General features: G+C 49.7%; 1 protein-coding gene across 1 annotated transcript; it reads right to left on the bottom strand.

Moving 5' to 3' along the window:
- Positions 1-2,497: 2,497 nt before the first annotated feature.
- On the bottom strand, positions 2,498-4,325 carry LOC118672738 (RNA polymerase II elongation factor ELL-like). Its single transcript, XM_036342454.1, is given in 3 exon segments — positions 2,498-2,703; positions 2,706-4,206; positions 4,239-4,325. Coding segments are annotated over 3 exon segments (1,788 nt in total). The 5' UTR covers positions 4,320-4,325.
- Positions 4,326-14,097: the final 9,772 nt, after the last annotated feature.

The following is a 14,097-nucleotide window of genomic DNA, read 5'->3' as shown; positions in this document are numbered from 1 at the left end:
TTAAGCACAAAAACAATATGTAATTATATATGTGTTTTCCGATGGTCTTAGGCGACCCCTGTGAAAGGGTCGTTCGACCCCCAGGTTGAGAACCGCTGTATTAGATAATCAGCTCAAAGCTGGAAAATCCCACAAAACAAACACTTAACCCCACACACCTACATAGATCCTCTGAGGACTATAATTATTGAACCATAGAGATAATGAGAAATGTAATTCTCCACATAATAAGTGCTAATCCTACACTGGTTTTGAATTTCTTGTCCCTATAGACATGTTTTCTCCCAAAGCCCTTCTTCAATATCATTGGTTCTTTATAAGTCCTGCGGCCTCCTCGCTTAGCATCCTTTTGCCTCCCTGCTCCCTTTTCTTTGGAGATGTACTAAATCCAAATACTCTTATTTTGCAATTTTATATCCTATTTCTATTTTATAAAGATCGCCCTAATTCATTTCTTCTGGCCAGTTCTTTTGGACACTTCCTATCTTTCTTGTGCTAGAAGCTTCAACCCTAAATCATTACTCCTGTATGAGTGTCTGATCACTCACTCCAGCTCAGCAGGTTCTTAGAGCACTGTCATGTATTTGTGATGGTCAACTTTATGTGTCAGCTTGATGGGACTATGGGATACTCAGGTATTTGATTTAACATTATTTCTGGTTGTGTCTGTGTGAGTGTTTCTGGAAGAGAGCAGCATTTAAATTGGTAAACTGAGTAAAGCAGATGGCCCTTGCCAATGTGGGTGGGCCTCATCTAATTGTTGAGAGCCTGAATAGAATATAAGATGGAGGAAAGAAAGATTCTCACTCAGCCTGGCTGTTGGACTGGGATGTCCATCTTCCTTTGCCCTCCTGGTTCTTGGGTCTTCAGACCCAGACTAGAGTCTTGGAATCCACACCATTGTCTCCCCTTGGTTTCCAGATCTTCCAATTATTGCACCTGGGTCTCTACTATGCTTTCCTGGGTCTCAGCTTGCAGATGGCAGATGGCAGATTGTGGGTCTTCTCAATTTCCACAATCAAGTGAGTCAATTCCTTATAACCTCTCTCTCTTATTCTATTGGTTCTGTTTTTCTGAACCAATATTCCTGAGATAGAGTTTTTTATACACAAGCTATCACAGCATTCTAGTAGAAGAACCCAGGTGTCAACCATAGATGTTGCCTCCTCTTCATAACCCATCCCCTCCCCCCCACCCCCACTCCTCGAGCCATAGTAGTTCAGTCCTGGAGCTGGGTGTGTACTCCAGAGAGTGCTGTTCACTGTCCTGGATGGTGGCCAGGGTGGGTGGTATGTTTAAGTTTTCTTTAACGTGTACAATGTCTTTTTTGATTGTACGGGTGCGTGTCCTCGTTTGAGTGAGGAGTTTGGGCATAGTGAGGGCGAGGCTGTTGTGAGCAGCATCTCCATAGCTTTGCTGCCGCTCTTCCTTATCCAGATACTCTGTGCCAGGCTGCCCAGTGTGCCCTGGCCAGCCCAGTTTGTCCCTGTAAATCTGGTGTAATGATGAGTAGGAGTGTCCCAGTTTGGACGGTGAAGCATAAGGCCATCCTACTTACTAACAAAGGTTTCCTTTGGAGGTGGGTAGCCTGAAGGCAACTGGACGCCTGAATCTCTAACTCCCTTGCAATTTGAAATCCAAATTCCTCACTTCCTCCAAGATATTGTACTGGATTGCTTTAGAAGCAGTGATTCTCAACCTTCCTAATGCCACGACCCTTTAATACAGTTCCTCATGTTGTGGTGACCCCCAATTTCATTGTTACAAATTGAACATAATTAAAGCATAGTGATTAATCACAAAAACAATATGTAGTTATATATGTATTTTCCGATGGTCTTAGGCGACCCCTGTGAAAGGGTCGTTCGACCCCCAAAGGGGTCGCGACCCACAGGTTGAGAACCGCTGCTTTAGAGGCATTTCTGAGTCCATTCGCTCAAAACTGAATGGGTATCTCCTGTCAAGAACTAACCTGCCCAGTGTTTCTTTGATCCGTTTAATGCCATCCACACAGGGGGCTGAATTGAAACCCTTGAGTCATTCTGACGCACCTGTTTTCCTCTTGCCATAAGTGAAGTGGGTCTCCAGGGTGTTCTGTTGGGGTCCAGCCCCAGCAGGTCCAGGGGTTCCCCAAGGTGTGGACGGAGTCGGTGAAGAATGAATGACACGGAGGCAGCGTTCAGGTGATCATCATAGCCAGGTTCTCTCTAGCCAGGTTCTGTAGCTAGGATCTCCAGCCAGGTTCTCTCTTTTCTTCCTTCCTTCCTTCCTTCCTTCCTTCCTTCCTTCCTTCCTTCCTTCCTTCCTTTCTTTCTTTCTTTCTTTCTTTCTTTCTTTCTTTCTTTCTTTTTTTTCGTGTCTTCCTCATGTTTATTTTGTTAAATAAAAATTTTCCCCCTTTTTTTTAGCTCTCCCCACCCCCAGAGCCCCAGCTCCCTTGCCATCCAGAAGGGTCAATCCAGGGAGGGCAAGCTCCTGCCTTATGGCTGGGGCTAGGCTAGGGCCAAGGCTGCAGCTGCCATTGGTCATACTCAGCAATGAGCCTCTTGATGTGGGCCAGCTTGCTGTGCAGGTACTCCCAACGGTGCTTCTCCTGGCTGTAGTTGGTATTGGTTTTTCTGATTTTGCGATATTCCTGTAAAATCTGCCCACGAGTAGTCTTGTACTCCTCGAAGCCCTGGGAGAGCTGCTGGAGCTGGGCTTAATGCGGACGTGCAGGTCTCGGTACTCACTGTACTGGGCGTTGAAGTCATTCTTGTAGCTCTGGCGCTGCTCTGAGGAGGAGATAGTGGCATATTTTAGCAAGTAGTCTGGTGTCTCTGAAGTTGATGTGGGGATGCTTGAACTGTTGCAGGTCCCATTTAAACCCAGGTTGACTGGCAGGGCTCCAAGGGAGCCAGACACAAGTTCTGGCGGCCTGGCTCGATGCCTGTCCCCAGCTGCCCTATCCTTGTCCTTGTGCTTGTTGGACTTCTTGGACTTGCCGTGAGACAAGCCACTGTGGGGCCTGCTGGGCTGGGCACAGTCCTTCAGCAGGGGAAGGCTAAGGCAGGAAGTTTGGGCTGGTGTGGCCATTTCCCAGTGATCACAGTCCCGGCCACTGTGGCCCAGGCCATTGCTGACATCAGCCAGAGGGTCATGTGCCCTCGGAGGATCCAGCCATGGGGGTAGGTGGGCATCTGAGCCCGCCAGTGGGCTAAGGGTGGGCAGTAGGGCCTCCCGGCCATGGGGCACATTCAACTTCCCATTGGCGGCGGACTGAGCTCTCTGGATGAAGTGCAATATCCTTGGTTTCTTGGCCAGGGGGTCAATGAAAACAGGAGGCTGAGGACGTTTCTGGGGGGGTGAGACTGAGCTCCCATGCTCTCTTGGAGGGCTGGCGGCAGCATGGTCTCCAGGGAGGCCACCTGCACTCTGTGGCTGGCACAGCTTTCTGATAAGCATGTGCTTTAGCAGCTGCTGGTCCCCCTCTGAGTAGGCAGGCCAGTTCATTTGCACATCCTTGTACACACAGTCCTGCAGTGTGCAAGTACCATCCTTGGTATTCATGTTGGCCACCTGTTGGAGGAGGCTGTCCAGTGTGTCCTTGTCTGCCTGCGCCAGGCCATCCTTCTGTAGCTGCAGCAACAGTTCAGCCTTCCGGTAGGGCCTCAGTGCCAGAAGATGTAGCACCCGGTCATGGAAAGGTCTCTGAGATACCCCAACGCCCCTGCTAACACCTCTTTTCTTGAGGACATTTGCCAGGTTGATGGGGGTCACCCACTTCTGGGAGGGCACAGTAATCGTCACCGGTGGGGCTGGTTTCCTAAACTGAACCTTCTTGCCCAGGTAGTGGCCTCCAGGCTTGATGACGATGGCACCCCGACTCCATGTCTCCTCCTCGGGTTGTGCCATGCTCTGCCGTGCCTTCTGGTAAGAGTCGTCGGTGGCACACACTGTGATTTTGTCCTGGATGCTACCCAGGCAGTCCAGGCGTACATCCTCATAGCTGGAGAAGTACTGCTGGATGCAGTCAAAACTGCCCTGGGGGCTGTCACGGCTGATGTTGGAGAGGTAGAAGGAGAAGATCCGAGCCTCTGAGGGGCAGTCCGGCTGGGGGATGGAGATGTGCCCTTGGCTTCCTTGAAATCGAATTGATGGTCTCAGTGAAACAGAATCCTGGCTGGCGCGGTAGGTCTCAAAGGCTCTCAGGGCACTGTCGGTGAGCTTCACGTGTGAATGCTTTCTCCGTGGCACACGTGAAACATGGACACCTTGCTGCTGTTGCTCACCCTCCCAAAAGACAGCCTGTAGCTCTGATCCTCCTTCAGTGCCGTCATCTTGCGACCATCCAGGTTCTGGACCAGCTTCCGGCAGTACTCATCCTCATCTGCATCATACATTGTGGCAAATGTTGGGGTCCAGCCCCAGCAGGTCCAGGGGTCCCCAAAGGTGTGGACAGAGTCGGCGAAGAAGGAATGACATGGAGACAGCGTTCAGTTGATCAGCAGCCTAGCCAGGTTCTCTAGTCAGGTTCTGTCCAGGATCTCCAGCCAGGTTCTGTTCTTTATTGTCTTGTTACATCTGTATTTATACCAGTTGATTTTAATCCTGTCAATTTCTATTCCAAAGGTTAGGGTGTTTCTTATCTCCATTCCAGGGAGTAAAGATTATGTAGCTTAAGCATGATTGTTCGTAAAGTGATTAACTACCCTCCTGGCACTTAGTTAAGGGGTTTTATTCCCTCCCTAACTTCAGGGAAAAATCCTTACCTGGGAAAACAACCTTTCTCAGAGAGGTGACCTTGGTTAAAACACATAGCACCAAGAAGGTGAGCAAACATATTAAGAACAGTATGCCATATACGCCAGGTCCCTTGAAACATATGCTGTGCAGATGTTTCTTCCCTGCAGCGACTGTGTCAAGCAGCAAGGATGGACTGGCTTCCGGCAGTGTTCCTCCTGCCATTTCCTGCTTCCTCACCTTGCTCTTTCCACAGCTGCTCTCATATGGGTTCTGCAATAATCTCTTATCTATTATATATCATCATCATCATCATCATCATCATCATCGTCATTGTCATCGTCATCATCACAGGGCTCTGTGAGAATTAAATGTGATGGGGAAGTGACACAGTATGTGCCTGACATGTGACACATACTCGGTACAGTGAGCAGTGATTGATGATCATGATGACTAACCTCCCACATCTCATAGGATATAATCATTCTCTTCAACTTGTGAGGTTTGCAGTGATGTTTATGTCCTCTAGCATTTCTGAGGGCCATTGGATCTACTAGTAGTGCTGCCTTTATTTTATTTTCTAACATTGCTTTTATTGGTTAAGGTATTGACTTGAGCTCATTTGACAACTAGAAGTAATATATTATAGAGCCTTTGGCAGGTTACCCTGTGCCCCGCTGACTTTGTCTAGGCCCATTGTCAGCACTAATGTGTTCTTCAATAGTGTATAAAATTTGCTAATTTCTCATCTCTTATGTGAATTAGATGCCCTATAACAAAAATAGAACACTCGGCACATAAGTCATTGTTTAGAGAGCAGATCAAAGTGTTAGCCTCTGAACTGGCAAGTCTGAATTATTTCCCTTTAGAATGGAACTCCTGGCTAAAGTGTGAAAATAATATTCATTATTGTTAAGCTCCCTAACAGACTGGTTTATTCATGCAGCCCATCTCAAAGCTAATGTTGCTAGATTATCTTCCCAGAGGCTGACCTGAGGCTGACCATAAGATTAACAGCCCTCTGTTGTTTCCATGCATGTGATGGTCTATGATAGTCATATGTGGTGGCTTCACACGTGTTGGCAAACACAAGGTCCTCCATAATGTTGAGAAGATCCCCTCAGTCCTGGCCCCCAATCCATGTTGGCCTCTGTGCCACTCTGGTGCATATCCATCATGTCAAGTATGCTCCCTGGTCAGTTTTGGCTACTGGGACCCAGAGTGGAAACAGCCTGTCATTCATTCATTCCATCATTTGTTTATTCAACAAAGATGCATGAGCACTTATTGTGCCCCAGGACCCAGCACAGAAGAACCTAGAACTCCCTGTTCTTGCCCTCTTTTCTGCACAGCCTGTATCATCATTTTCAATGAAATGTGTCAGACTTGTGTGACTGTCCACCTCTCCTGACAGACTTTACATGTACAGAGTGTTCTGTCCACTTTCATTGTTGCTGCCATATCCCCAGTGTCTGCAACACTGCCTGGCACATGGTTGGTGCTCAAAAATATTTTCTGAATGACTGAATGAATGCCACTGGAAACATTTCACCTTGAATCAAGCAAATTGGTTTCTGGGTCTCTTCCGTCTCATATGTTAAACACTCCACCTCTTTGTGCTGACCGTGTCTCCCAGTAGGATGAGCAGTCTCCTCCCTCCCCTGCAGAGTGGACTAGAGTCCCCTCCATGAGTCTCCCAGCCTCATGTGCCAGGCTAACCTTCCTTGCTTTCCCTAAAACCCTTCAGAACCCAGTTCTGGAATGCAGGTAAAACAACCACAAAACATATTCACTTGCCATTTCTTTCCTTGGAGCATTTGAAACAGAATATGGAACGATCAATTAATACGAGTAAATGAAGTTTTCATGGTGGACTTTCAGGCGCTGGGATAGTGGGGGAGAGGTTTCGCACCTTGCTGTGATCCTCAAGCCTTGCCTGCACATGGCCTGGGAGCTGGTCTGTGTCCTAGTTTATACGAAAGCCCATGTCTACACCAGGGGAAGAAACACGTTCTCCCCTGCGTCAGCAGCAGAGCCTGCACGAGTCTTGCTCCCAGAAAAGCAGGCTGCGATCTACGGGGACTCAATGGGGAGCAAGTTACTGCAGAACCAGGGACAGCCTGCTAGCTAAGCCAGGAATGCCTGCCGAGCACAATTTCCCCGGAAAATCTTCCCTCAGACCCCAGACCCCAGTGCAGATTTAGCACTCAGCACAGGCCCGAGAATGTTCCCCAAATAAATAAATGAAACATGCGAGACACAGGAAAAATGATTCAAATGAATTCAGAAGGTCCCCAGTCATTGGTTTCAGGTGACCGTTTTGCTGGAGGTGGCCGCCAGTCAGCAAACAGGACAAAAAGTCCCGACCTCCTGAACGCAGTCTCAGAGTCCCATCACCATGTGTGAGTGTCCGCGTCTTCTAAGGGTTCAGGAGCGGAAGGGGGCTACTGGGAGAGCTCTGTCTGTGCTCAGGTGGCTCCTTCACCGTTAGAATCGGAAGAGAGGGGACACTGGCCTCCCTTTTGCTAAGACGCCGCCACCCGAGGGTGCAGAAGACCTGCCATTTGCAGATGGGACCATGTCACAGGGCGGAGGGCATCAGTGAATGGGTTTGGACAGAACGTGGGTCAGCCACGTCCTTTCCCTTCACTCCCAGTGTTCACCGTGACGCAGCATGTCCCTTCTCTCTGATGAACTCTGGTCAAGGAGCAGCACCTCACCCCGCCTCACGGAAGGGGGTTGCCACCGCGCTGCTGTGTGGATGGATAAGCCGTGCCCCAGGATTGACTGTAAATCAGCTTTCACGTGTTCGAAGGCTTTGTGACGTTTTTTGGAGGTGCACCAGCCTGAACTCTGTCACTGAGAAAACTGGGGAAATGACTCACCAGATAAGACCTATCCCTGTCATGTAATCAGGACCGAACGTGATGATAAAATAAAAAACAAAGAGAGAAGCAGGTGGGTGTCTGCCCTTAGGGAGCACCATACGAAGAGGGGGTGCACCCTCGAAGGCAGCTGCGTTTGTGCCCGGGAACTGACGGCGTGCGGGTAGAGTGGCCATGGTCATGGCACACGGAAAGGCCAGCACCACAGCGCCTTCCGCCTCTGGATCTGTTGGCTCTGAAGGATGGGGAAGAGTAAGAGCAGCGAACCTAGCCGGTTTGGAAAGAGGGGAAAACGAATGGAAAAGAGTGCGTGTGGCATGTGGCAGGCAGAGGTGACCGCTGCCAGAGATGCGGGACGTGGGCGCGGATCAGCCCGGCAGGAACTCGGGCTGGTGAGACAGGGATGACGGTGAGACTGGGATGGAGAGATGGGAGGCCCCTAGGCAGACCCTGTAGACTTCTCCATTGGAGGGGACGACAGCGAGGCTGGCCCCAGTTCCCAGCATCAGCGGGCGTTTGAGCAGTCCTGCCTCGGAGGCCGGTCAGGTGCCTTCAGAATGAAAGGCGGTTTACAGGGCGAAACACACAGCCTTGTAAAATGTGAGGCTCTTATTACTTCTGAACAGCAGAGTGAGTAGAAAGCAGTGGTGGATGGATTTTTCTGTACGACCGGCAACTGTTCTCTATTAGATTCTCTGAAAATCAATCTGCAACCTAGTTCAGCCTGGTAAAATTAGATCTAAAACTATTTAATTTTGTTTCAAGAGTGTTTTCCCCATCTGATGCCCAGCCTGAGGACACACAGTGATAAAACACCCTGAGTTATTACCGGCCCGCACACCGAACCTCTGTCTGGGAGAGACGCACACAGTGCTGTGAGTTTTCTCCGTGGCCTGGCGCCCGGGATTAAGTGGAAGCCTTCCTCAGCACCGAAAGGCCCATTTTTTATGCTCCTTTGCATTCCACATGGATTGGTAATAAGATGTGGCAAATGGATGGTTTTAATTTGCCAGAGGATGCGTTTTGTTTTTGGAGTCAGACCCTCTAAAATGAACGCTCTAGAGACTAACTAGTTGGGGGATGGGTGGTTGGGGTAGCGGAGGAGGGGGAGTGTGGGAGGGAGGGCCCAGTCTGGTCTGGCCTGGGGATGATGCTTAAAAACAAGAGTGTTGGCCAGCATGGCAACCAGGAGGTTGCGAGTTCGATTCCTTGTCTGGGCACATGCCCGGGTTGTGGGCTCGATCTCCAGTAGGAGCTGTGCGGGAGGCAGCTGATCAATGACTCTCTCTCATCATTGATGTTTCTCTCTCTCCCGCTCCCTTCCTCTCTGAATCAATAAAAATATATTTAAAAAAACAGGAGTAAGGGTGATTTCAGATCATTACTTCTGCAATGGGAAGCTTCCACATTTGGGGCTCTGACAATAATTGAATGATTGGTGAGCTCCAGGAACACCTGGCAGGCACCAGCTGTAACCACAGTACCTTTCTCTCCTGATGGTAATGTTAGAATTAACCTCGCACTCTGCTAGGATCCTAGGCCCTGCTGGACCGCCCGTGTCTCACAGACAGAGTGTCTACCAGCCCTGACCGTGGCCAGGCCAGCAGCATCCTCCCACTTCAAAGGCAGGGAGAGGCCCTGGAAGGGAGGTGACTGACATGTGGTTGGAGGGGGGCAGCCAGGGGAGGGTCCTTGGTTCTCCAGTTTTCAACTTTTCAGCAGGGTAATCATTCGGAAAGAGTATGAGCTGTAATGAGAAAGGGGACCAAGCCCCATGGGTACCAGGAGGGTTTGGGGCCTCGCTCTAACTGGTGGGACTGTGGGAGGCCAAACCTCACCACCGAGGGCTTGTAATGTGTGACATGCTCATATAACTTGAAATTCTCCAGGATTCAGTGAGAAAACAGCCTCTCTCATGACCTTGGCGCATGCTTTTCACAGAGTGCTGCCAGATGGGTGGTGGCAGGCCTCGCCCCATGTCCTGAGCACCGCCCTGCGGGAATGTCCCAAGTCCGGCAGTGGAGACACTCCTGTGCGTCTGAGCTTAGCATGAGGGGCAGTGGATGGAGCCTAAATAACTTTGTATTTGGTACTAAAAGGGGAGTACATGTGCAGATGGTATGGTCAGGGGGTCTCAAGTCTTAATTGTGAGTGGTTCATTCACCAACAGCCACTCCATGTGTATTTGTGGAGAGCCTACTACGTGCCAGGTGCTGCTCTGTATGCTTGGCAGGGGTTTGGGGGGCAGCAGAAAACAGAACAGAGGATGTTCCTTCTCTCCAGAACAGACACTTTAGTCTGTTTAAGGTCGGGACATGCTTCCCCTAGCAGCCATGCAATGCAGATTTGGGCACAAGGGCTAGCACCCACACAAACCTGAAAATGATTCTACTATTGTTGTGTGTTTTGCATTAACCATTAGCTATAAACTATATTCATTGTATATAGAAATCTGCTGAAACGGGCTAACACAGAGGAAAAGGCTCACATTCAAGAGTCACATATGGGCTCCCACTTCAGGGGGTTATGCTGTCTTTTCATTCAGCACCTATTTCCTTTCAGCCAGCAGAACCTCCATGTCCTTGGGAACACACATTTCTGACTCTTGGTTTACTGGTTGGGTGAGGCCGACCCCCTCTCAGCTCCAAGGGGGCCCTGATGGCCTAATCAGCACAACCTCTCCCTCCTGGCCAGAACAGACCACCGGGTTTGTTGAGCCCAGTGCAAAATGAAAAGGTGGGGTTCCTTGTTCAAAAATCATTAAGAGTTTCAAGAGGGCAACAGCAGAGCATTAAGCCAAGAGCAGGCTTTTCTAAGTGGGGGTGCAGTGTGACAAGGGGCCCATGCCCATGAGGCCATGCTCCTCGCCTGGGGGCTGTTTTACGTGTGGGCACCTAGCTCCATTCAGGCTGATGAGCGTGGGATCCAAGATTTATTTTGCTGATGGGCAAAAGCAGCCCCTTCTTCACTGAATTTGGGAGTGAGGTTGTGAGTCTGGAGCTGATGCCCCATAGCTGTGGGAGAGCCTGGGACCTTCAGGCCACTGTGCCTGGCTCACGTGGAACGAAGGGGCTTAGGCCAGAGAAAGGCTGTTGGCGGGGGGTGGGGTCTGCCTTCAGCCTGCACACACTCACCAGTCCCATGAGCCACCACCCGTGTTTGACACCAGCAACCAGGATATCCCCTCACAGAACCCCTCGTTACTAAAACATTCACACTTTTTCTATGGGCTTCATTTCCCTCATTTGTAAAATGGGAATTAACTTGTCTCCCTGAGTCACTTAATGTCCAAAGGACAAGTAGATACAAAAGGATGAATTTGCTAACAGGTCAGTTGGTGAGAAAGGACCGTGTCCTGACTACTGCTCCACCTGAGAAAGTCTGTTTGGTTCATCGTCCGACATGTGCTGGATGAAGGCTGGAACCTCAAATGAAGATGTAGGAATCATTGCTTAGTCTGGCTACTATCCTGGAAATTGCCATGTGATTTTTAAAAGATCTTTTATTCCTGCAGCCAGTAGGGGCCATGATCTTCCAATCCTGCCTTTATCTGTGGATTATTCATGCCGGAATGAATAGACCTATGCGGCCACTTGGGCCAAGCTGGAATGAGAAGCTGGTTTGAGAAGCTCAGAGTAACACAAGAATGCAAGGGCTTCACAGCAGCCGCGTCTGGAGATGGTGGAGGCGTTCACAGAGTTGTGACGGAGCCGCTCCACAAGCCATGGGCGCATTTCCTCTCGCTTTATTTTCTTCCCTACGTGCTTTTCCTTTTCATGCAGTATTATGTGCCTCCCCTGGCTCCTCAGCACCATACACACACCTTTGACAGGGCGGGTGTCATATTGTCTGCATCACAAGGATGGCCCTGTCTCCCTTCTCCTCCCCCCTACCCCAGTCCCTGACACACTGGTAGGTGGCGCACACGGTGCCTTGGGTGTGTTTGTAGAGCTGCTGTCACAGTGATGTCAGTCAAAGACGGTGATGACTCAGGTGTTGGGGTGCTGGCCACCCCTGGGGCTCACAGAAATCCGGAGGCCTCATCCTCTTTTCCAAGCTTGGAAGCTGGAGGCCTACCAGGATGAGAACTACCTTCCAGCCAACGGGCTCATGCTCCATCAGTGTCTTCTTTTTAAAAAAGGTAAGTTTTAATTTTGATTTTAGATAGGGAGGTAGGGAGGGAGGGAGGGAGAGAGAGAGAGAGAGAGAGAGAGAGAGAGAGAGAGAGGTGAGGGAAAAACATCCACTGGTTGTCTCCTGTACATGCCCCAACCAGAAGGAACCCACAACCTAGGTATGTGCCCTGACTGGGAATTGAACCCATGACCTGGTGCACAGGATGGTGCTCCAACCAACTGAGCCACACAACACAGGGCACCATCAGTGTCTTCTTGACGACAGGTCTAGAGGGACCTATGTTTTATTTAATTAAAACATAAGTGTTTTGGTCCAAAGAGAGGATGAACAAGAGGAAGGTCCTTTCCTTGGAAGGAACAGAGTGTTGCCTGGAGCTGCCTTGGAGCATGGCTGTGCAGAAAGCCGCCACCAGGGGAGGGTTGTATTAAAACTTGAAAGATTCACACGGAGAGAGCGCAGCTGAAGAGCCTTCCCGGGGCCTGTCAAGGTTCTGGGGACGCGTTTCTGAGTGTGTCTGGTGGGCCCTGCCTCGCTGTGATGCGCATCAGGAGTGATAATGGGGGCTGTGGGTCTGGGTCCCAGGGCATGGAGCTGTCTTCCCTGGAGTGTCAAGACGGTGAGTAACTCTGCAAAGACCAAGCTACTCATTTGCTGGGTGTCACTGCCTTGCTGGCCTTTCTCAGCGTCCCGGTGCATAGTGTGCCAGGGTGGGAGCGGCCACGGAGAGCGCCATGTGGTGGGGTGGTGGGGACCCATGTATGTTTCAGAGAGCTGACTCCTCTTTTGCCACCTGTGCTGATGGTGAAAGCACATCACTGTACTCCCTTCCCATGGCCACAGTGCTCAGGGGCACACTCTCTTGGCCTCACTGTGAGTTACTAACGCTGCGCAGAGCCCAGCACCTGGCTCCGGTCACTGAGAGAGCCTCTCATCATTTCAGGGGAATCCGTGCTCCCCAAGGGGTGCTGAGCAGACCCCCAAAGGCAACGTGGTGACAGCTGTGAGATGTGAGATGGAACAAAATATAGTTAGGACCATGGTCCCCATCACCAAGGAAGAAGTGGATTAATCCCCCAGAGCAGATATTTCTTAGTGGTTCTTTTTGTTTAAATCATTTAAGAATATGTGACTTGTGTAAGCAGCAAAGCCCTACCTCCCTTTTAGCCCAAATTAAATTAAATCTCAGGCAGAAGCATCATACACTGCATTTCTGGTGTTGGAGCCCAGCAAGGGATGCTGAGCTCCACCCACCTCTCCTGCATCTCTTTCTTTTTTTTTAAAATATATTTTATTGATTTTTTTACAGAGAGGAAGGGAGAGGAATAGAGTTAGAAACATCGATGAGAGAGAAACATCGATCAGCTGCCTCCTGCACACCTTCTACTGGGGATGTGCCCATAACCAAGGTACATGCCCTTGACCGGAATCGAACCTGGGACCTTTCAGTCCGCAGGCTGATGCTCTATCCACTGAGCCAAACCGGTTAGGGCTCTCCTGCATCTCTTGAACAATGCCTGCCCCCTTCCCCCAGCTGTGGCTCAGAGCCCTTGGGGTGACACAGTGTAGTTAGCAGCTGATGAGAGAGAGCACATTTCATGGTGCTCCATGTCTGTGACAGGCACAGTGCTCATCAGCGCCAATATTTATTGCATATTGACTATGTCTCACAAAAAAGGTATAAAGCATAGATTTTCATGTATACCTCAACCAATAATCCTGACAACTTTATGAGTTAGCTGCTATTATTAATTATTATTAATCCTTACCCAAGGGCATGCCTTTTTATTGGTTTTAGAGAGAGAGAGAGAGAGAGAGAGAAGAGAGAGAGAGAGAGAGAGAGAGAAACATTGATTAGTTGCCTCCTGCACATGCCCTGACTGGGAATCAGACCCATCACCTTTTACTGGATGGGGCAATGTTCCAACCAACTAAGACACCGGCCAGGGCAGCCACTATTATAATCTTCCTTTTCATTAATAAGAAAGCTGAAGGGTGGAGGGATTAGCAATTTGCTGACTCCCAGCCTCCACAGAGATCTCCACTAATGAGTCTCCATGAGCGAAGTATTTCGGGCAAATGTACCATCACACCCACATGTTCACAATGAATATTAGTCTCTGAGAAGCCATGTGCCACAATGCACAGTTTATTAAACCCTCTGCCTACAGACTTTGATTACAAATAGTTCCTTCCAAAATTGCCTGCTTGGGAGGGTTTATCTTCATGAGCAGACTGAGTGTCTCGTCCAGACCCTGGTGCCTCTGTATTTCACAGCCTGGTTGCTCTCACCGAGGGCTGATTGGCCAAGGTGTGTCACTAATAGAAGTGCTCGCTGAACAAATGAACGTTAAAA

This window comes from Myotis myotis, unplaced genomic scaffold (genome assembly GCF_014108235.1).
Source record: "Myotis myotis isolate mMyoMyo1 unplaced genomic scaffold, mMyoMyo1.p scaffold_m19_p_1, whole genome shotgun sequence".
NCBI classification, from domain to species: domain Eukaryota; kingdom Metazoa; phylum Chordata; class Mammalia; order Chiroptera; family Vespertilionidae; genus Myotis; species Myotis myotis.
The sequence above is the reverse complement of the archived record's forward strand: the minus strand, read 5'-3'. Positions and strand labels throughout refer to the sequence as shown.